General features: G+C 58.6%; 1 protein-coding gene across 10 annotated transcripts in view; it reads right to left on the bottom strand.

The window, feature by feature from the left end:
* The window catches only part of MEF2D (myocyte enhancer factor 2D), a 48,279-nt gene extending 25,450 nt beyond the window's left edge, over window positions 1-22,829 (bottom strand). For 4 of the 10 annotated variants that reach the window (XM_061477874.1, XM_061477869.1, XM_061477870.1 and 1 more), the window contains exons 1-2: window positions 13,905-13,992; window positions 328-605 (exon numbers count right to left, since the gene is read on the bottom strand). In XM_061477874.1, the coding sequence (XP_061333858.1) occupies window positions 328-381 (54 nt within the window). In that variant the 5' untranslated portion in view covers window positions 382-605; window positions 13,905-13,992. Of the gene's footprint in view, window positions 1-327; window positions 606-11,274; window positions 11,297-13,904; window positions 13,993-22,768 lie in introns of those variants that run through there. The other 6 variants (XM_061477864.1, XM_061477868.1, XM_061477871.1 and 3 more) reach the window with 3 other exon arrangements.
* Window positions 22,830-23,435: the final 606 nt, after the last annotated feature.

The following is a 23,435-nucleotide window of genomic DNA, read 5'->3' as shown; positions in this document are numbered from 1 at the left end:
ATGTCAACTGAACCAGATCTTCTGCAAGAGACACGGGAGAGAAGGGAGCGAAGCGGAGAAGAGACCTCCTTCTGGAGAAGAGCTCAGATGGAAACGGCGTGAGGAGCTCCGGGATGAGGAGCAACGCCCGGGTAAGGCAGAAGCGGTGCTGGGATCCGCCTGGATGTGGCCCCGAGGCCCGGTTTCCGCTTCTTTTTATGGGTTAGACCCAAAGCAGAAGGCATCGATTGGGCTCAGATGGGTCATTTTGAAGCAGAACCCTTCCAATCCCCAAGAGAAGAGCGGGTGAGGAGGAGTGGAGAGGGGAAGGGAAGGGAAGGCACTGACCTGCCGGTTGCGCTCGTCCGTGATCCGCTGGATCTGGATCTTTTTCCTCCCCATCTTCTCTGGAAATCCTCGCCGCAGCCGGGACGACTTCGCTCCAGGGGAGGGGAAGAGGAGCTCCTTGTTAAAACGCTGTCATGAACGGCTGTGGGATGCTTTGGGGTCAATAGGAAAACCAACCCCCAAACAAGGCTGTGTCGGGGGGCTGCGTGCTCAGTTCATGGTACCCTCCGGCGCGGCCGGGTCCTGTGGGGCTGAGCTCTCAGCGGCTGCTCAGGAACCTCTGCAAGGACAGAGACAAGAGTGAGACCCTCTGGCCCCAAACCCCATCCAGGATCCAGCACTCTCCCCGTCCCCAGCATCGCTCCGACCCTCCAGCCCACGGGAGTCTCTGCTCCATCCTCCTGCCCACCTTGGGGCCAGGAGGGCTTTCATAGACTCAGAGAATCCCAAACTGGTTTGGGTTGAAGGGGCCTTACAGGGACCCCTTCCACTGGAGCAGCTTGCTCCAAGCCCCTGTGTCCAACCTGGCCTTGAGCACTGCCAGGGATGGGGCAGTCACAGCTTCTCTGTGCCAGCACCTCAGCCCCCTCACAGGGAAGAGCTTCTGCCTCAGAGCTCATCCCTTGCTTCAGGTTAAAGCCATTCCCCTTGGCCTGTCCCCATTGAAGCCGGGTCACGGAGAGCTTCTCACCCAACACCCCCAAGACCTTCTCCTCAGGTCTGCTCCATCCAGCCTCCCCCAGCCTGGGTCTGTGCTTGGTGCAGCTGCAGCCCCGCTGCCTTTCTCCAACCTGGTCCCAATTCACCCCAAGGATGGAGCCCGAAACCGCCCGCGCTGCAGGACATGCGTGGGCTGGACACAGCGATGCTCATCGAGGAGGAGGAGACGACAGCACCCAGCCCGTGAATCATTATCCCTCTGTGACACTCCAGGCTTTCTTTTCCCCTTAATAAAGTCAGCAGCAGCCGAGCGGCTGGTGATTAACTTGGGCAATTTAAATCCGTCTCCAATTCCTGCATTAATCTTCAATTGGGAATTTGAAGAAGTCTTTATTTGACTACTTTTAATATAGATATATAAAAAATCAGGCACAGAAACCTACTTCTTATGGGCATGCTTCTTACTCCATGATTCCGCACTGGATAATGGGACAGGGGCTCAGCATTCCCCAGCACTCGCATCCCTGGATGCAAGGGGGATAAAAGGGAAAGCCACCAGTTCATCCTTCCATAGGGACGTTTTCCTCCTGGTTCTCTCTCCGAGTGGCTGGATAAGGGCAGCGATAACGCTGCATTTAAGGCGAGGGTGTCCCCTGCCAAGACACAGGCAGAGGGAAAAGCCAGTCCCAAAATAGCCTCCTATCTGCCTCCACTTGGCAGTCCCCAGCCCTCGGTCGTCACCAAAAGCATGGGGAAAAAAGGCTTTTTCTCCTCTTCCCATCATCCCAAATTCACCCGCAGCATCTGCATCCCAGCTCCTCCTGCTCATCTCCCACCCCAGAGAATGGAGCCCCTCTGGACCTCACTGAAGCCCCGCAGGGACCTTGACCCCATCCTTCGCCTCCCCATAGGACCATGCTGCGACAACAAACAAGCCCTGATGGTCTCACTCCCACACTTGTGTTTTGGGGGTTCACTGAGTCGTCAGAGTCACTTAATCTTGTTTTCTGCTTCTTTTGGGGGGGAAACTATTCACTGTGCACCATGCTTTGTGGTTTCAGTGCTGGTTCAGGCAGCCAAGAGGCAAACAGGACACTTCTCCCCTCCTGATATCCAGAATTTGCCTTCTAGGGAAGATGAACCATGGGGAGCCCAGGAAGGAGATCAGAGAGAAAAAGGGCAGCAAAATCCTAGAGCATCACCAGCCCTAGAGCATCACTGGTCCCAGAGCACCATTGGTCCCAGAGTACCACCGATTCCAGAGCATCACTGCTGAGCCTGGCACCACTGCCACAGGAACATCCCTCAAAGGTCCATGACACAGGAAGAGCCCAAAGGAAAACAAGGATTCGTGTTTCATCCACCCAGGGTGTCCACTTGGCATTTCCACCACCACGAGCCCACAAGGGAGAGGGGATGAGGTGAGGCTTTCACACGCACGGAGAACACGTGGCAGAGGAGGAACTTTCTGCCCTTTCTGCTTTGCAGCTTTTCCCTTTGGAGTTGCCATTCCTTTCAACTGGCTGCAGAATATTCACCTTCACCACCTTCAAAACCACCGGCAGCAGTGGGAAGCAGCAACAGCTCCACATCCGGACCCAAGGCAAGATGCTATTTCTTTCCTTGTGCTGCAGCTCTTGGACAGAGAAACCCTCTGAAAAGACAGCGGATTTGTTGCCCAAACCAGAGAGGAACTCTCCAGAAGCAACAATAAACACTGCACAACAACGGGCAGTAAATTTAAACCGAGTGAAAGGAAACACATTCTAACACAATTTGGTTGTGGGACTTCTTCACAGGACGCTCCCGTGGCCAAAAGAGTTAGAAAAAGAGATGGGATGAGGGGAAAATCCCTGCCCCAGGCTTCCCACAACCTGGTGCTTCTTACGGGGGAGTGGTGGCATTGAAAGCACCTTCCCCTCCCGTGCCACAAATAAACCCAGGTGTTTCCACACAAACCACCTTTTTCAACCACCAGACCACGGTCTCCTGGGTCCTCATCCTGCTGCCTGGATGGGGGCCACTGTCCCAGCCTCAGGGTTTGCTCATGCTGATGGATAAAGTCCCCTGCAGGAAAAAAGGGGGACTTGGCAACACTTGGCTTGACCCCATGGGGAGCAAAGGAGCTGGCCCCTTGATGCTCTTCACCCCTCTCCCCTCCGCAGGAAGGAAAACACCCACAGGGAGTGCGGTCCACGGATGGGATGAAAAGGAGGGATGGAGGAAAGCACAGCTGGGATCTCAGACTCCCTCTTTTCCTCTTCCTGGTCCTGGTGCTGGAGTTTTGGGGTGGGTTTCTGCGGTTTGAGGCTGTTTTTCTCCCCACACCACGTTTTTCCAGGCACGCGTTCACGTTTCCTGCCCAGGTGGCTGTTTCAGAAGGTCCCACCACAGGCCTGAGTTTCTGATCAGCATCAATGAGCCCAAGAAACCTGGAGAACCTCCTGGCCCCCTGCCCAGCACCCATGCACTGCCACTGCATGCTCTGGTCCAGCCCAGAAGCAGCCACACTACACCAAGCACTGGGACAAGAGCCTCCAGAGCTCCCTTTCCTCCATGAGCACTGCTCTATCACCATACCAAGCCATGGGGATGACCCAGGACCCTCCTCCGTGATCAGGTGCAATTGAAGCACCTAAAGGTACACGCTGTCAAGCACCTGGAGCACAGCCCCCTTCCTCAACCTGCTGCTCATGCTCTGGGGGTGCAGCACAGCACACAGGTCATGGGGAGTTTCTCATCAACCAACACCCCTACGTCCTCCTCCTCAGGGCTCCATCGGCTCTCCACCCAGGCTGTGTTTGTGCTTGGGATTGTCCATTGCCACACGCAGGGCCTGGCTGACACTAAAAGACACTAGAGAATCTCTGCAGCCCTGTAAGGCAGGTTGACTTGGCCAAAATGTGACCCAGTGCGGTCCTGAACCACGCTTCGGATGGCTCAAACATCACAAGACCGGGACAGGGCCAACCCAGGCACCCACAGCCTCCCCCCCATCCCTCATGCTGCCACTATACCCAGTGGTACCCGTCTCCATGGTGACCATCTCCACGCAACCACCGAGCATCTCGGCTGCTCCACCACCGGCAGCACAGGGACTTTTGACAAGGGTCTGCAGGGACAGGACAAAGGGAACGGCTTGAACCTGCCAGAGGGGAGACTGAGATGAGCTCTTAGGCAGAAGCTCTTCCCTGGGAGGGCGGTGGGACACTGGGATGGGTTGGATGGAGAAGGTTTGGGTGCCCCATCCCTGGCAGTGCTCAAGGCCAGGTGGGACACAGGGGCTTGGAGCACCCTGCTCCAGTGGAAGGGGTCCCTGCACATGGAGCTGGGTGAGCTTTAAGGTCCCTTCATCCCAACCCAGTCTGTCAGATTCAGCATCGCCCCAGGGAAGCGAGGAGAAGCACCAGGATGGAGGCAGCCCATTAGCACCCGCATCCCTCCCTCTGCCCTCCTCCCCTCCCCTCGCACGCCTATGACTACGGCAGCAATTAACACACTCGCTAATTAACTCCGAGCAGGTGCTGGTTAACTCTGTGCTGAGTAATTCAGAGCCGGCTCCAAGTAAATTGCTTTCAATTGGAGCGGCGGGTGAGGGAGCAGAGCCGGCATTGTGCAGCGGGGGGGAAGGAAGAGGCATCTCAGCATCTCAGCTGGGAGATGTTTTCACAAAACAAGGGATTTGGGGGTGCTGCATCCACAGCCCCACAAGCGGGGGGGGGGGCAGCGAGAGCTGCTCTCTCTTCCAAGTCTTTGTTTCAGGGTTTTTTTAGCCACTACCCACATTTCCCAGCCCTTTTCCCTATTCCAAAACGCTCGGCACTGGAAGCAGCAGGGCTCGGTGCCTCCTCCCTTTCCCCATCGCTTCTACACAGCCCCGTATTTCCCCCCGCGTGCTTGAAGCCACTTGGACTTCTCACAGCCCCTTGCTATTTTTACTGCGCTTTGATTGCATCCCTTTTTAGTCACCTCCTCCCTCCAAGCCAGCCCCGCCGCGGCCGCTCCCCCCGGAGGTGAGGGCATTCAGCTGTCCTCCCTCAAACCTCCGCCTCGCAAAGCCTCCTGCGCTCCCAGCACGCCGGCAGCTTAAATAAACCCAACCTCGGCTGCGCGGGGAAGATCAAAACGCTGAGGCCAAAAGCTTTAGGAAGAGGAATGGAGGCAGAGCAACGCCTCCTGTCCCAAACTGGATTTTCCCTTCGAGCCCTCCACAGCCTTCATTCTCCCAGCATCTGCCCCTGCTGCTTCCCAGTCCTGCGCTGAAATACACAGGGGAGCCAAAGGGAGGCCAGGATGCGGATGGGTCCATCCCAGCACTGGTTCAAGGGGTGTTTTCCCCTTCTCCATCCCCCAAAGCAGGCCAGCGCCACAGGGATGTCCTTGGCCACTGCAAAAGCACTCAAAGGACAGCTGGAGGCTGGGGGGAAAGAGGAAGGAAAAGGGAAAAGAAAACCTCTCTCCTGTGAAGATGCTGAAAGGACCAACGTGGCTCATCTTCCAGAGGAGATGAATGGAGGATGCCTGGTCACGGCACAGAAAGTCCAGAATCAAAGGGAGAAAAGCAGATGACAGCTACAGCAGCCCGTTGTGCCCAGGCACCAGATGCAATTCCTGCAGGACAAACCCATCCTTTCCCCAGGATTTGCAGGAATTCTTCCAAAGATGGGGTTATCCTTATTTGGCTCCATCAAATCTTACTTGGCTCCATCAAACCAAGGGGCTGGCTCAGCATAACGGGACCAAGCATCCTTCCCCTGGCACCCAACAGGACCAATTCACCCAACCCAGCCCAGTGGGACCAACATCTTGGGGAGGGGGGGGCTCAGCATCTATCCACGTACAGAAACACCCTCCGTGGACACCTTCCCTATCTTGGAGCACCTCCAGGTGATGAGGACCATTGCACACAGCCCATGGGCATGGGGGGGTTACACAGCGCAGGATCTGTCCCATCTCTCTGCCCATGACAGGAGAAAGCCCACGCTGTGCTGCAAAGCAGCCCGTGAGCTGAGCCTGCCATGGGAAGTGGTTTTACAGCCTCTGTGTTGCTGCCGAGCCCTTCACCACCCCGTGCTGGGGGAGCCGGCCAAGCCAAGGGGGGACCGAGGATGCTCTGGAGGTGATGCTGCTGCTTCGGCAGCGGGGAGAGCAGCCCCACGCTCTGCTGCGATGCTCCCCAGCGCACACCTGCAGCCCTGCCCACGGACAGGGGCTGAGGGGAGGCGCGATGGGGCACGAGCAGCGGCACCGGACTCCTCCTCCCACCGCAGGAGAGCTTTAGGAATCACCGCAAAGCAAGCAGCAAAGCACAACCGAGGGCTCCAAACCTCAGCTTGAGGCTGCCCACGTCCTGCCCCAGCACAAACCAACAGGGCCGCTGGGCTTCCATCCCTTAAGGATATGGATTTAGCTGCAGTCACCTCTTGAACCCGACTGTTTAAGTTCAGCTCTTGCCTTCCTGTTTCCTTTCTCGCTGCCGGCCAGGCCTGCCTTTTGTGACTTAGTGGTTGTTTTTTTAACACATCCTCTCTGCTGACACCAAGGACTTTTGAGTTTCCTTCTCGGTGCTTTCTGGATCTGCAGGACCGGCTTCCTCCTCCTCTGCAGCAGGGGGGAAGAGCCACCCTGCCTGAAATCCAGTCTGCATCCATGTTAATGATGCTCTTATAGAATCCCAGAATCCCAGACTGGTTTGGGTTGGAAACGACCTTAAAGCTCATCCAGCTCCAACTCCTGCCATAGGCAGGGACACCTTCCACTAGAGCAGCTTGCTCCAAGCACCCTGTGTCCAACCTGGCCTTGACCACTGCCAGGGATGGGGCAGCCACAGCTTCTCCCTTCAACGCATCTCAGCTCCTCAGCTTCTTCATAGGGAAGAACTCCTGCTTAAGAGCTCATCTCCATCTCCCCTCTGGCAGGTTAAAGCCATTCCCCTTGCCCTGTCACTGTCCCCATTAGCCTGCAAAGCCACTGGCAATGCTCTTGCCACCAACCACTGACCCAAGCCGGCTTTGCTGCGGGATGCAGCAAAGGGGATGTGCACCCGTACAGGGATGTCCTTGGCACCGCAGCGGGCAGCGAGCGCAGCCATGAAGGACTCCAACTCACCAGCACAGCATTGTTTAGCACCTCTTTATCTCCAAACCAAGATCAAAACCACACCAACAAGCTAAAGTCTCCTCCAAGGCTTCTATTCTGGTTTCAGGATGATGCTATCTGGGTTCCTGTGTCGAGCCTCCAGATGCAGGCAGGGGGAGGGGAAGAGGAAGGCGGCCGAAACACGGCTCCGGAGCACAGCTCCCGCTCAGAAACGCAGCTGGAACCTCCCCAGGGCCGAATCCTGCTCGTCCACAGCAAGCACAGACCCAGCGCCCGATATCCCCCGCACGCCTGGTGCCTATGGGAAGGTCCCTGCTTCCCCAAGCATCAGCAGCCGAGCCGAGGGCTCAGGTCCTCCTGCCTGCACAGGATCCATCCTGGCGGCTGCAGGTACAAACCTCGGGAGGCTCAGGAGAGCCGGAGCGAAGCCGGATTGGATCGGGTCCCTGAGGAACAGGAACAAGACACAGATATCCCTGACCCAGATTCAGGAAGCTCTCCGGAGGGAAGCAGATGCCAACCAGCTCTGCTGAGCTGTAACAAAACCACGCGCCCTGCCAAGACGGGCAGAGCCTGGGGAGGGAGCGAGGCGCATCCCAGAGTGATGCCGGAGAGCTGGCATTTGCCTGTGCAAGGGCAGGGAGACAGGAAGGACAGGGAGGCAATTATTAAACCGGGGGGTACCCAGAGGAGCTGTGGCTGCGCCATCCCTGGAAGTGCTCAAGGCCAGGTTGGATGGGGCTGGGAGCATCCTGCTCCAGTGCAAGGTGCCCCTGGAAGAAGGGAGCCTGGGCAAGGCCACCAGGGAACCAGCATCACCCCGTGCCAAGGCAAGGACACAGCTTCCTGGGGGAAAAGCCCAAGGGACAGCACCCCCTTTCCCTGGGCACAGCCTCTTGCGTGGAGCATCCCTGTGCCACCTCCATCCATCCCCAGGGAGGAGCAGCCGGACCACACGGAGCCATTCCCCTTCCCTCGTGTCCTTATCCATCAGCAGCTCGGGAGCTGGAGGCCGGGGGTAATTTTCCCCTCTGTGCTAAGTAGGGTTTTCTAAATGAAGGGAAGCAAGAGCCCATTATCCAGCTCCATCACCCACCCCACGGCTCCCTGCAGGGCATGAAATAACCAGCTGCCAGCTCCCCATAGCCCCGCGCCCTGGCAATGAGATCGCAGCTTCCCCTGTCACCGTTGTCAGAGCAGGATTTAGATACCTGGTAATGAGGAGGTTTAATGTGACAGATGAGAGGTTGACTCATTAAAAAGGAACGGAGCGAGAAGGAGGGAGCTGAATCCGGGCTCGGATCCTGCGCTCGGGAATCGGGAGGTTGTCCCCGGAGCATGGAATGGGTGAGGGTTCCTAAACGGAAGGGATCCTCCAGCAGCTCTCAGCCCCACTTGCCCCAGTGCTGAGGCCACAGGGAGGAAAAGGAGGGATGGAGGAGCAGGACGTGGGGCCACCAGTTCGTACCCCCAAAGCACACCGCACCAAGAGGGGGGAACTGCTGCCTTCAGCTCCTGCACCAGGGGTGGGATCCCAGGCTGGGACACCGGAACGGGGCTCCACGTGGTGGGAGGAGGAGGAGGAAACCTCCCCTGCAGGGAATTTAGGGGCTCTCCTTGCAAGGGGATGGGATTCCCCCCCCCCCGGTAGCGCAGAGCACAGCTCTCCCCATGGTGGGTTTTACCCAGGGGAAACTCCATGAGACCCAATTGCTGCTCCGGACCCTCTGTGAGAGGGATGGAAACCCACGGCAGCCCCACGGGACAGGGCAGAGAGTGGAGCTGTCCCAAGGGAAACATCCCCCGTGTCCATGGGGATGGGGGACGCACCCTCCACGGCCAGCACAGGGCATCCTGCTGCCACCTCCCCTTCACCCGAGGGCAGCGGGGTCCCAAGCTCCATCCCCAGCCCTCGAGGATGCTCCCAAAGGCTCAGCCCTTCCCCAAGGGGCCACCAAGATCTTTCAAACCGGCCTCCCCAACCCACTTCTTGTTCTTCCTCCACCCCCAGGCTCTGGTGAGTAAGAGCAGCAATGCCCGGAGTCATGGGGCTGCAGGCTTATTTGCATCTCCTCGCTGCTAAACCACATCCATGCCCACAGCAGCCCTCACCTCCAGCAGGTCTACAGATGTGAGGGCAGCGCTGAAGCAGATGCTGCTCCTGCATCGCCCCATCGCACCCTCAGGTCAGGGTTTCACCCCTAAGCTAACAGACAGGGAGCAGAGGCATCCTCAGGGTCTGCAGGGTCCAGCACATGCACCGAGGAGCTGGTGAAGCCAGGAGCTTCCCAGCATTGGGAAGGGGATGGGAGTCACCAGCTCCTCTTGACCATGAGAAGAAGGATATGAACTTCAGCAAAGTCAAGCTTAGGAGCGTAACTGATGCAAATGAACTTGATTTGCCACTGCTGTGACAATGCTGAGCCCTGGGAGGGTGACCCCAGAGAGTGGAGGGATGGATGGGAAGGACTCAGCCAGCACCACCAGGACCAGGCTCCTTCCTCCATCCCAGTGCTCAGACTCAACCATCACAGCTCTCACCAGCCCCTGGCTCTCCCAACGTGGAAACAACCCCACACAAACCAGTGTCCTGGCCATCTCCTTTTCTCAGGGGTGGATGTGCCCATCCACCCGTCCACATTCCCACCCCAAAACCTGCTTTGGTCCATAGCCACGGGCTCATCAAACAGCCGGATCCTTCCAGGTCCACAAACAGCATAAATCACCCGGGTCCGTAACAGCACCATGCAGGAAGCAAGGCCCAGCTGCCCTGGCTCAGCAGCAGGGTGCATGCCCATGGTGGGACAGGGAGAGCTCCTCACCCCGTGTCCCTGCATCACAAGGCGGGTGGGTGAGGATCCAGCCCCGACAGCTGGTGCTCAGCTGTTGCTGCTCACTCACAGGAACCCTTCTAGACCCAGGGGCACCGATCCTGCTCTGCCCGTGCCACCAACATCAAGCCAAGGCAATGGCCATCACTGGCAGCTCCGGTCAGACCCATTGGTGATGGCTCCCATCAGCAGGGAGCAACCGACTCCTCCAGACCCCTCTGCTGTGCCCTGAGAGACCCCCCCCTGCATCCTGCATCCTGCATCCCGCCCTGGGACAGCACAAGAGGGATGTGGAGCTGCTGGAGCAGGGCTGGAGCATCCCTGCTCTGGAGCCAGGCTGGGAGAGCTGAGCTGGGGCAGCCTGGAGAAGAGAAGGGTCCTCAAGGGGAGACCTGAGAGCAGCTCCAGTGCCTGAAGGGGCTGCAGGAAACCTGGAGAGGGGCTTGGGATGCAGGGACAGGGCAAGGGGAATGGCTTTAACCTGCCAGAGGGCGGATGGAGAAGGCAGAAGCTCTTCCCTGTGAGGGTGGTGGGACACTGGGATGGGTTGGATGGAGAAGGTTTGGATGCCCCATCCCTGGCAGTGTTCAAGGCCAGGTTGGACACAGGGGCTTGGAGCACCCTGCTCCAGTGGAAGGTGGCCCTGCCCGTGGCAGGGGTTGGAGCTGGAGGAGCCCGAAGGTGCCTTCATCCCAACCCATTCCATAATTGTATGATTAAGATGGAAAATGCTTTTTCTGGGATGAGCCAAGCCCAGCGCCAGCCCCAGCCCCAGGGACTGGACTCTAAAGCAAGGAGGGAGTTAACGGGAGGCGTTTGAAACCCCCAACCCCAACCTCAGGAGGAAGCCCAATAAATCACCTCCCCAGCACGAGGATGGAGTAAACACGGTGCCTGCTCCCCGCTTTCCTGTTTGCTGTCCCACATCCGAGCTCAAACAACCCCTTCCAAGCAGCCACAGCACCCGTGTTGGGCCCCAGCATCACCCCTACCACAGGGGACCACGGCTCTGAGCGCCCCACATAGGGGCTGGATTCCTCCCCAGTCTGCATCCGCCTGCTTGTGCTTTCCTTCCCCATCTATACCCAAACAGGAGGGAATCTCAGCTCACCCACTCCCCACCGGGGAGCCGCGGGCTCCCTCCCTGCCTCAGTTTCCCCCTCTCCATGCAGCTCAACCTCCCAACATTGGAATTTCACCCCCAACCCCCCCCCCATTTCCAACCCCCAACCCCATCTCCCTCCCTGCTCAAGCAGCCCTGGATTAAAAGCAACGGGGTCCTGATTTCCGGGCACTTTTGTGCTTTACCACGAACACAAAGGGGGAAAAGAAAACCCAAAACAGAGGCAAGACTCACATTGAAGAGCTGTGTCGGGAGCAGTAAAGGGGGGGTCTGGGGCAATCACACCCCCCCCCTCCACGGCAGAGCAGCGGTGACCGTGCTGGAGGCTGACCATAGATAAGGGCTCTATATTCGGCGCTGAAAGGCGATCGGGCTGGGGCTGTGCCGGGGCTGCTGCTCCGGCTCCAAACTCAGCACCGAGCCTGCAGCGTCACCCGTGTTTCAATAAGGAAGGAACGAAAAGAGGAGGAGGAGGAGGAGGAAGGAGGAGGGGAAATCAATAAATAAAAAGGGGAGAAGGGGGGGGGGGGAGAAAAGCGCCGGTAACAACAGCACCGAAATCCCGACCGAAACCCAGGGAAAAGCAGGCACAGGGAGGGGAAAGGGGGGGGAAGGAATGAAAGGAAACCCGGTTTGGGGCTGGCGAGCCTGGGAGCGACGCCTGCTTTAAAAAAAGAAGTGGCTAATTTTAACTCTCCAGTGGAAAGAGTGAGAGGGGCTTCCAGGAGCCAGGGCGGCTGCGTCCTCCTCCTGCCGCCACGGAGGGAGGCAGCGCTTGGATGGAGCCACCGGTCCCACATGGAACCACCCCAAAGCCCCCCGGGTTTGGGTGCCCGAAGGGTTGGGGAATGAGCCCCCAGAAGGGCTCGCTTGCAAACAGCCTGAAAGCAGCAGCCCCGATGCTCACTTCCTCCATCATCCCAAACCTAGGGGCAAGGAGGCAGGATGGGGATGGAGCCATGGGTGCAGCGGGAGCGTGGGCCCGGCTGCTGGGTCACTGTGGGCAGATGACATTTCTGCACATGCATTCCTGACCACGCTGGCTTTTCCCCAAGGGAAAAGGGCTCTGAAGGCATTTCCCCACCACCACCCCGTCGGTGGCCACGCACTGGGTGAGCTCAGACAAGCAGAGCTGGGCCCACAAGAGGCCACGTGGCTCCATAGGGAGCTAAGCTAAAAGGTGATGTCCAGCAGCAGGAAACCAGGATCTCACCTCTCCCAAAGGCGGAAAGAGCCAAGAAGTGGGATTTTCGGTGAGCCCATCGGTTGGTTTTTACAAGCTCTCTCCAGAGATGGGGAGGATCCTGCTGGATGCAAACACCTCGGTACCAAGAAGGCTGCACCCTCATGCTTGGAGCTTCAAAACGAAGCACTAAACCTCAAGAGAACCCCATGAGAGGCCTTCGAGGGCAGAGGAGCAGAGCCGCTGACCCAAAGGCTCTCCCCAAAACAACTGGAAAACAACCTTGGGCTGCAAAACCCCATGGAGACACAAGGAGGTTGGCACAAGCCCTGCAGCTCGTCCCTGCCGTTGGTCCGAAGGACCACGTGCTTTCCCGAGCACGGCTGCAGCGAGATGATGCGACCGTCTCCAGGACGTGAAAGAGCTGATTCAGTTCAGGTCACGGGCCCGAGGAGATGGGATTGGGCTGTGAGAGGTTTTCCTGGTGCACCTCAAATGGGGCTGGCCCCAGGAAGACAAAATGCCTATTGACGGCGGGCAGTGATGCTGCACGGCGCAGGCTGCCTCGGGATGAAAGCTCCCGGTGCCCGGCTCGATGTTGCTCTTCTGATTGCTCCGCTCCTGTGGCTCGCAGGGCGAAGGGGAGCAGCCCCCAGAGAGGCTTTTGGTCTCCCCGAGCTGCACAGCACCGCTGCTCCTTGGAGCGAGCCACGATGCAGCTGAGGCATCACTTGCGGCGCTCCTCCTCCCCTGCTCAGAGCGCTGCGCTGGCGCCGGCAGCAGCACGGGGCTCTGTGGGAGGATGCTGCCAACCCAAAAGCCTGGGATTTGGGGGAGCCCAGGCAATAAGGAGCCTGTGTAGCTGGTGGGAACGGAGCCGTGAGCAGGGGGTATGGGGTGGGGGGAACGCAGCTCATCACAGAGCGGTTTGGGTTGGAAGGGGTCGGAAAGCTCCTCCAGTTCCAACACCCTGCCCTGGGCCATTCCCCCTCGCCCATTTCCAGCGATCCTGCCAGCGTCCTGGGGCACCAGGCCCACGGCACTCGGGGGCTGTGTAAATCCTGCCCTCCATTCCCAGCCGAGCCATCCCAGCCCCGCTTTCCTCCAGCGCTCCACAGCCCAAACCAAGATGGAGCAGGGCCCTGCCCCTGCGTCTGCCCTGACAAGCCTGAGGAGCTGCTCTTGGTTTCTATCATCAGCGTAAGTGATGGCAGGATGAAGCCCTTGGTGCTGACCTTGCGGAGGAAGCAGCGACTGCTCTCCCCAGCTCCAGATAAATCACTGCCCCTTCTCCAGCACGAGAAAGCCATCGCAAGCCAGCGCTCCCTAAGCAGCGGTGACAGAGCCCCCTCCGTCAGGAGCCGGGCTCCCGTTGTCTCTCCCTGCATTGATTTCAGTATCAGGTACAGAAGATGCATCCCATCAGACCACAGAGCCCTCATAAATGGGGCCCGCGGCGTTGTCTCTACCACAACCTCACTGCAGCCAAGGGAGAGGCCAACAGTTACCAGAACAGCAATAAACAGGCAGAGAAGGTGGAGAAGGGGGAAAACCAGGATATGGGGCCCGCTCCCAACAAGGAACAAGAGAAGAGTGGGTCTGGAGCAGGGGAGATGCACGGCCCCCGGCAGGTGAACTCAAGGGGGCAGGGGCTCCAGGAGGTTGGGGTTTCCCCTCCTACCTGCTACACAGCCTCCTGCATCTTCTGCTCCTGCCAGAGGATGAGCTGCAGGCACCGCTCCTCAATCACACTGCAAGGGAAGAGCAAGCAGACATCAGTGCGAGGGGCTGGGAGCAAGGACTAGGCTCCCCATGCTTCAGAGGGGACACTGAGAAGGTCCCAGACCCCCCCTACCGAGTGAGGGGACAGGAGCTGGGGATCCCCTCCTGCACTGCCCTCATCCTGAGCATCGCTGCAAGGACCCAGGAGCCCCAGCGCTGAGAGCATCCCAGTGGCCGGAGGTGGGGATGGGACACGGGAACCTTTGGGAGCCCAAAAGGAAAGGGGGGGGGGGGGAAGGAGTTTTCTGCCCCTTCTTCCCCGCTGAACAAAAGGGAAACTGAGGCAGCAGGGCCAGGACCTGGCTCTGGGAATGCACCGCAGCCTCTCCCCACCTCCGGTGCTGCAACAGAGCAAGGAATTGTGCTCGGCTCCCTCATCCCCTGCTCCAAGCAGGGAGCCAGGCTCCCCCCCTCCCACGGCCAGCTCACTTCCTGACCCGACCAAATCCAGCCCGAACAAAGCCTCCGAGGCGGGCGTGTGGTTCAGGTCGGGAATGCACACGGAGGGGACACCCCAAAGCAGGCGCTTTCCGGGCTGCCAAGAGCATCCAACCCCACGCCACGCATCTGGGGCCCTGCTGATGGCTGCGTGAGGTTGGTACCCAGGCCACAGAGGCCAGGGTTTAATGCAAAGGGTGCTCCAGGAGCATCTTCTCCTGGGAGCAGATGACCTGGTGTGATAGGATCACAGAACCCCAGCCTGGCTTGGGGTGAAGGGGCCTTAAAGCTCATCCAGCTCCATCCCCATGCCATGGGCAGGGACAGCTTCCACTGGAGCAGCTGGCTCCAAGCAACCAACCTGGAAGGTCTGCACGGGAGGAATGCTGCCCAGGAAGAGGTTTCATAATGCTCTTGTATGAGCTGAGGTGGGGAAAGGGATGGAGGCAGCAAAGGCGGTGAATTCCCCTTTCTAAGGGAAGAAAGAGAGGGGAGGAAAAGGGAGGAAGAGCAGACAAGCTTCCTGCCCAGCTCTGGGGCAGAAACGCTGAGCAGGCAAGAAAACGGTTCCTGTTTGACAACCAAAGCTTTGGGAAAGGTCTCGGAGTGAGATCTGCCCCAGGAACAGTGGGAAACCCTCCCCCAGCATGGGGGCACCTCGGGGGGGCTTTAATGGATGGACTGGGGCTGGTGCAGCCTGACAGGGACAGGATGCTCCAAGCTGCCCCGAAGGATCCCAGGGGATGTGAAGGGATGGCTCCAGGTGACAACCCCGGATGCTCGGGTACCTGCTGGGCTGATGCTCGGCACGGGGCCTTTGCTAATACCCCCAAATACCCAGAATCACAGACACTAAAGAGCCTTCTCTTCTCCAAGCTGGACAAGCCCAGCCCTCTCAGCCTGCCATATATGTATTTATACATATATATACCCACATATATACATAAATCCCTAAATATATATATACCCACATATATACACATCCCCCAAATATATACAACCCCATATACATTTACAGACACACACCCCCCTGACTACATCATGCATATATGTAATACCCCCAAATAAATAACCCCCTTGAGCCATTAGAGGAAGGGTCTGAGGCAAAGCCCATCCTCGCTGCACACAGAAGGCTGGAAGCCACTAAAGTGAGCTCCCGGCTGGGTGCTGGTGCCCCATGGGATACCCCGCAGGGCCATGGGGCCGTCCCAAAGCTGAGGGGGAGATGGATGGAGCTCCTCCGGGCTGAAGGGGACAAGAGGGAGGCGCAGATTGCGGAGGGGAAGCAGCCGACCGCAATCTCTCCTTCCCCTTTCTCTGTGTTTCCTTTAGCAACGGGCTCGGGGCCGCAAACGTTTGGATGCCAAACCCAAACTTCCCCCCCCCTTCATCCCCATCTCCAAGCTCCTGACCTGCTCCATGGCTTCTCTGCCAGGAATTCTGGACCCCCATCCCAAAGATGCTGACCCCGGACTCTGGGGCTGGGCCATGCCGAGCTCAGAGCATCCCAGCAGCAGCATGGACCAGCTCCCCAAGCCCCCAAAGGCCGTTCTCCCTTTCTCCAACCCAGGAAACCAAAGCATCTCAGCCATAACTCAGCCCTCAGCCCGCACCAGCCACCGGGAATACCCCCCCCAGGCCTTCATTAGGCCTGATTTGTCTTTTCCCTTTGGGTTTCCTGCGGCTTGCCACCAAGGGATGGGAAGGGACAAACCGGGAGAGATCCCACTGCAGGCAGGAGCACCGGGCGGGACAGTGCCGGTGGTTCCATGGAGCAAGAAACCACAGCTCCCAAGCACCCATCATGCCGGATCCCACACCCCAGGGATGGGAGCCACGAGGGGGACATCCACCTCCAGCAGCACCAGATGCTCAGCTGGAGATGCGGGGATGAGCGACGGCACGGGAGCGATGGCACAAGCCCGTTGTGCCAAGGACACATCCTCACCGTGCAGAAGGTGCGACCACCACCACCAAAGCCTGCACAGGGATGGGGGGCTCATCCTCACCTTGCAGAGGTTTTGCCCCCATATTTGGCCCCAGTTGCATGGGTTTCCTGCCCAAATCCGTCCCTTGGGTGCTCTCTGTCACAGCCACCACGGAGGGGTTGCGACGTTGGCCAATGGCCCTGCCAGGACCTGGGGGACACCAAGGGGGTGCTGGGGGGGGAAAGAGTGCAACCGTTGGAGCCGCTGAGTTTCGCTCTCGCCACCCCAGTTCCCCCTTGGGTGGAGATGCAGAACTGAAACCTCCAGATGTAGGGACGAGGGTGGGGAGATGGGAGGGCAGGGGACCAGCACGGGGCTCGGCAGGGGGATGGAGGGGGGACCAGGAGTTGCCATAGGGGATGGAGAGGGGACCAGGAGTTGCCATAGGGGATGGAGAGGGGACCAGGAGTTGCCATAGGGGATGGAGAGGGGACCAGGAGTTGCCATAGGGGATGGAGAGGGGACCAGGAGTTGCCATAGGGGATGGAGAGGGGACCAGGAGTTGCCATAGGGGGATGGAGAGGGGACCTGGAGTTGCCAAGGATTCACAGAATGGTTTGGGTTGGAAAAGACCTTAAGCTCCTCCAGCTCCAACCCCTGCCACAGGCAGGGACCCCTTCCACTGGAGCAGGGTGCTCCAAGCCCCTGTGTCCAACCTGGCCTTGAGCACTGCCAGGGATGGGGCAGCCACAGCTTCTCTGTGCCAGCGCCTCAGCACCCTCACAGGGAAGAGCTTCTGCCTTATCTCTGACCTGAACATCCCCTGGTCCAGTCTGAACCCATCACCCCTTTCCTATCGCTGCGCTCCCTGATGAAGAATCCCCTCTCCAGCACGGAGATACCACACATTGCCTTGCATGGGGGTCCCAGCTCCCCTACTGAGGAACAGCAACCCCATGGGCCCCAAGGCTGATGCAGCACTTGCCCCCATCCCGAGCCCAGGAACCCAGGAAAAGGAAACCACCCTCACGAAGAGCAAAGCCCTTTTGCTTTGCTCTGAGTCGTGCTCTGCCGTCGCCTGAGTCAGCAGCCTGCACCCAGCCTCTCCCTATGGAAACCAAACAAACACCTTCCCCCAGGTCCAAACCCTGCAGCCCATCCATCTCCCTGCTCTGGCAAAGAGCAGCAGGTCCCCAGGACCTCCTGCCTGCCATCCAGGTGATGCACTGGGGGGGGCTGCTGCTTGCACCCCAAACCCCTGTGCCGGCACGACTGCCGGTGCACAGGGAGGAGGGGGGAAGTCACTAGGAAGGACCAGGCAACACCCAGAGCATCCTCTGCCCCATGGTGGCAATGGGGACACGCTGGAAAATCCCAGGCCAGCTCCGGGGCTGGAAGCTGAGAGCTTTCTTTAAGGCGTTCATAAAGGGTGACTTGCAAACAGGCAAGAAGAAGGCCCTCCCTGCGCACAGGAGAGGTGCCCTGTGCTCCAACACAGGGCAGCAGAGATTTGCATCTCATGCCGGGTTGTGCCACAGACCCTCCTGCGTGTCCTGACCTAAACCAGCCTCTGCTGATGCTTCAGGCACCCAGCACCTCTCAATAGTCCAACTGGTGCCTCCAGCCCTGCCTCTTCCAACGCCTGAGCATCCTCTGGGGAAGGAACTGCTCCTCGTCTCCATCTAAACCGCATCCCAACGAAGCCAGCATCCCACAGGACAATCATCCCCACCCTTAAACAAGGGTTTAAGCCCCCAAACCCCCTCGGTAGCCCCGTGCAGGGAAGGGAACTGCTCCCCAAAGCCCACATCCACTTCTTTGATGCTGGAGATACCAAAGCCTCCAGATGAAGCTATTCCTCCCCAGCGAGGTGCCGAGCATCACTCGCACATGCGGTGCCGTCGTCAGCAACTCCCACACTGCCCCCCACGTACACCACTGAGAGGGGAAGGCACGAGGAGGGGGGGGTGGTGGTGGAGGCACCTACAGAGAGAAGGAGAAGATCTGGGTGTGATGGGGGGCACAGTGAAGGGAGCAGCACGAATCCATGGAACACCCCCCCTCTCCATGGGGCAATGATGCCTCCATGGCCAGCACTTCCCGGGATGGGAAGTGATGGATCTACCCCAATCACCCTGGGGAAAACCCCAAAGGCAACCCTCACTCGCACCAGCCAGCACAAAACGTGGGGTCTATCAAGTGTTGGAATGCCAGCCTGGTTTGGGATGAAGGGACCTTAAAGCTCATCCAGCTCCATGGGCAGGGACACCTTCCACTGGGGATGGTTCATCCCAACCTGCCCTCTCAGACCAATTTTCAGTGGGAATCCCAGCGTTCTGATGCAGGAGGATGGAGCAGAAGCAGCTCTCGGGCCTGGGAGCCAATCCCAACCAACAGAAAGTGTTTTCCTTTCTAATGCCATGATTTTCTTTAGCTAATCTCTCCAGTGGAAAGGGAAGACGGGCGCGGGATGCTGCCGGCGGGATACAGCACGCGTAGCGCCCCAGCCAGGACTCCATGCCCTGCTCCCCATTCCTATCCCTTTTGGTCATATTTATCCTGCCTTCTTCTCGGAATCACTGTGCAGGGGTAGAACAACAACAGCAGAGCTCTGGGAAACTCTTCACAGGGGGGATTTGGCTCCATTCCCCTTTGAAAACCCCCTTTTTCCCTTTGGGTTTTCCCTGCTTTGCACAGGGGGGTTCTGAGATCCCTTCCCAGCCCCAGCAGATCCCTCTGCTCCCATTTGCTTTGCCCTTCCCTGGCAGAAAAGTGGGGTCCTCACCTGGCTGGAGATCAGGGAGTCATTTGAGTTGGAAAAGACCTTTAGGACCATTGAGATGATGCTTTTCCTGCCGCAAAAGGAGCCCTGCTCATGGGATGCTCAGCAAAACGGGAAGTTTTAGAAGTGGGAAGGAGCACAACCACCCAGGAATGGGGTTTGTTTCCTATCCAAGGCAAGACCTTGGATGGATGCAGCAGGAGGGGACAAGAAGACCCAGGAGCAGGGCTGGAGCAGCACACCAGAGCCAGGAGCTGGTTGCACCCCTTTGCCAAGCCACGTGGCCTCATCCATCCCCCAAGGAAGCGGAGAGCCAGGGCAGGGAGGAGGCCGTCGGATGCCATGCCCGGAGCCCATAAATTACAGCAGGGAAAAGGAGTTGCGTTTGCCCTATTTCTTATCTGCTTGGAAACGGCACCGCTTTCCCAGCTGCAAAGGCAGCTCTGTTCCCAGGAATTTCAGCAAAGCCATGACCTCCTTCCAGGATCATACAGTATATGGTGGCGGGGAGCCAGGGCTAATTATAGGCACAGGAAAAGGGGAAAGAGGCGGCTGGAAAAGCTCTACCTTTCCCAGCGGCTGGAAGCAGGGCAGCACGGCCCCAAGGTGGGAGCATCCCAAAGGGCAGGGTGAGAAGAGCACAGCCCCGCGCTCCTGGACATCACCATTCCCCTCTTCCGGAAGGATACAAATCACAGCTCCCCAATTCCTTCACGCCCTGGGAAGCTCCACAACGGGAGCAGGACCTGGGGCTGCTCCAGCAATGGCACAAGGAGCACTAATGGCTCAATCCTACTCCAGGTTCCCTGGGGAGATCCCATCTCCTGGAGCCGAGCGATGCCCCAAGCCCTTCGCTGTGCCCTGGCAGAGCCAAAAGGATGCTCTCCACATTCCGAAGGCAAATAAATGTGCATTAAACTTTCAACAGCAGCAAACGCTCCGGAGAAGGAGCATTTAGAGCCTGGGTCATGTTCATCCCCTTCTCCCGACCCCACCATTCCTGGCACGGAGGATGGATGAGGACACAGGAACCTACGCGCCAGCAAAGAGGAGGTTGGACAGGAAAGCACTAGAACCTTTCAGCCACCGTGGTTCTCCTCCAAGCCACGTTCCCACCCCAAACCCAGGGCTAACGAACACATCCCACCTATCTCCTTTGGAAAGGGGGGGGCAAAGCCTCTTGCTTGAGTCTCCGCTCATCTCTGCTCGCTTATCCCCCCTGGACTGCGCTTCCCTGCTTGCTGCGCGCGTGGGAAGCGTGGCTTTGGGTTTGCTCTTGGCACTCACTCCTCAGACCATCTCCTGGGATCCTGCAGGTCGCAGCCGGCGAGGCCAAGCCCCGCTCCATCACCCGGCCAGGCAGGATTCCCACTCCCCGGCTCCAAAGCGCCTTCCAAACCTGAGGCTTGCAGCGATCCTGACCCCCACCCTGCCCCGGGGGCTGCAGAGCTGCTGCCATCACTCAGCAGGACAAGGGAAGGATGCAGGAGCTGGGTGCTGGCAGCACGGAGCATCGGGGCATCAGCTCCAGCTTCCCAGCGGGAAAGCGGCCGCTCGCTAAGGGAAGGAATCCACCCGCACACGCCGGCTCCATCCGATGCCCTTTTTAAGGCTCCTATGGCAGTGGGAAGGGGGATATCCAGCACCGAGCTCACTGGATAACCCCAGCTACAGCCTTGGCACCCGGGGGTGCCGCAGCAGGGACACTCGGGGCCGCTCTTAAGGATGAACCAGACCAGCTCCGGTTCCCACCACCAACACAGGCAGCGATGGAGGGGAAGATCACCTGAAACATCCCTGCAGACCACCCCAAAGTCATCCCCACCTCTCTGAGCAGAGCCCATCTCCCCCAGCGCTGCCGTGGCACCGGTGGGAATGACACAGCCCCTTCCCAGCCCGGGACCGCCGCCACACAGGGCTCTCTAAGCCCTCCCGGGATAACAAGCTCACAATGAGATCCTAATGAAGGATTAGGGAAATAGAGTTTAAAGAGATTAATCTGGGTGCAGCACTGAAACTTCTTTTTCCGTGGGCCCATCCACACGGAGCTGCCCCCGCTGCCAGCTCCGGCCACTCGGGATGGTTTTTCCGTGCAAAGAGGGGCTGAGCCTGTGGAAAGGATGGAGGAACACGCACCAAAACCCAGCTTGTGGCGCCTGCAAGCCCTGCCCGAGGCCCTTTAAAAGCGAGCCAGAGCCTCCCTTCATCTCTCCCCTCCCACACCAGTCCCTTCCCATCTGCATCCCAGCTGCGCGCAGCGATGCTCTGGTCCCGGTCCTAATGCGCGGCGCGGTTATCCGCCCGAGCCGGAGCCTTCCAAGAAGCCCCAGGGAAGCAGGTACTCAACTCTCATTCAGGGAAAGTTATTAATAGGCATTTCTTGGCTCTAGGCAAACAGAGCAAGAAGTCAGCCCTGGCCTCAAAGAGCTCGGCGTGACTGCCAGCCCCACGCGCTCCCAAAGGTCAGGAGCCTGCTTCGCCCCCAAACCAGACGGTGCTGGTTTAAAATAGAAAGCATCACATCTGGGGGTGCTTTTTGGGGAGGGGGGGTGTGGATTTGGCCACTCATTATTTTCCCTGCAATCACAACCATCAGTAACTTTCTCCTACTGGAGAAAAGGCAATGCCACTTCTGCCCCCATCCCGGGATTCCAGGAGCTGGGAATCCACTCAGCCAGCCCCACGAGCAGCGGCGCCGCAGGCAAAAGAGGCTGGCGGGGAGCAGGGCTCATCCCAAAGGCAACGGGGCTCATCCCATGGGAGCGGGGCGATGGCTCGAAGCAAGCCCCTTGGATTCCAGCGGAGCCATCCAAAGCCACGCGCCGGAGGGGAGGTGGGATGGGGATGAAACAGCCCCGTCGCAAGGCTGCGACCCAAATCAAATGAAGATGTTTGGAGCGGATCCAGATGTTTATTAGGGATATAGGGTATAAATAATTACCCGGTAGGAACTGTGTTCACAGGCAGCAAGCCCCTTATCTAAACCTGATCGCAGCACAACACGGGCCCAGATGCAAAAGAAGAACCATGGCACCGGTTTTAACCCCAGTAAGCCCTGGATGCTCAGACTGGAGCTGCCAGCACCCAGACCTCATGGGGACACAGCTCTGGGAAGGGAGCAGAAGGAATGGATAAGGTGAGGGTGCAGGGAGCTGAACCCTGCCCCGTGCTTGGCACCGGCTGCAGGTAATGCGGCACCAGCAGGGACAGGAGCCGCTTGTGCCATTGACCGGATCCCTCCAGGCCTGTAAAAACCCAGCTGCTTAAAATACACCAGCAAACCAAACCCTCCCTGGCCCAGCAACCTCCGAGCCTGGACGCTGCAATCGCCTCCAAACACATGGCCCTAAGATGCCAAATGGCAGAGGGGGAACGGCGACAGCACCGCAGCATCACCACCACCAAGCCCAAGCCGAAGGGCTCGCACACAACTGAGAAACAGGCCAAGAAAAGGCTTTAACAGCTCAAACCCCCCCAACCTGAGCCGCTCTCTCAGCATCACCAAACCTACCCCACGTGGGAGGTGCTGGTGGCCCTCACCCCCCACCACCAGCATCCCAAAAACTCCAGCACCCCACCAGAGAGGGTTGGAGAGGAGAAAGGCTGGAAACTTACTGTAGGAAATGGGCTGCTCGGCTCCGACTCCCTTGTCCCTACTGGTGGGAAAGTCTATAAATCTCTAATAAAGAGGGGAAAAAAAACCCACCCAACAATAAATCCCCTCCCATTTTATTCCTTGTCTCTCCCCCTGCTTCCAAAGGATTGCGAAAGCGAGAGGGCAGCCGGGGCTTGGATCTGCGGCATTTCTGAGTTCCTACGGAGTCTGGGCTCCCTGCCACCAGCAACAGCGGCTCTGGGGGTGTGGAAAAAGAGAGGGGGGAAAAAGGAGGAGAAGAGAGAAAAAAAATAGGGAAAAAAAAAAAGGAAAAAAGTCCTGTTTATTTTGGGGGATGAGGCACAAAGCGCGGCTCCGGCATTCCCGCAGCATCCGCGCGCGCCAACAGGAGCGACTTTGGGATGCAAAGCCTGGACTTGGGGTGCAAACACGGAGCTGGCAGAGGATGCTCGCTGCTGGGGGTACATAGAAGTGAGGAGCCATCTCCTCCATAAGGAACACAACGCGTCCTGGGGTACATGCACCCATCCCAGGGAGCACCCATGGGTGCTAACGGTGCCTCGGCCCTGCTCCGGTCGCTGTAAGGGGAATTACCAGAGACAGGCTGGAAGAAAAGCCTCCTCCAGCCATGACCCAGATTCCCCTCCAGCCTGATCCCTCACTGAA

This window comes from Pezoporus flaviventris, unplaced genomic scaffold, assembly GCF_033815535.1.
Source record: "Pezoporus flaviventris isolate CSIRO_AGI_PZ_B2104156 unplaced genomic scaffold, CSIRO_AGI_Pfla_v1 ptg000112l, whole genome shotgun sequence".
NCBI classification, from domain to species: domain Eukaryota; kingdom Metazoa; phylum Chordata; class Aves; order Psittaciformes; family Psittacidae; genus Pezoporus; species Pezoporus flaviventris.
Note: the sequence above shows the minus strand (reverse complement) of the source record. Positions and strands in the feature narration are given on the sequence as shown.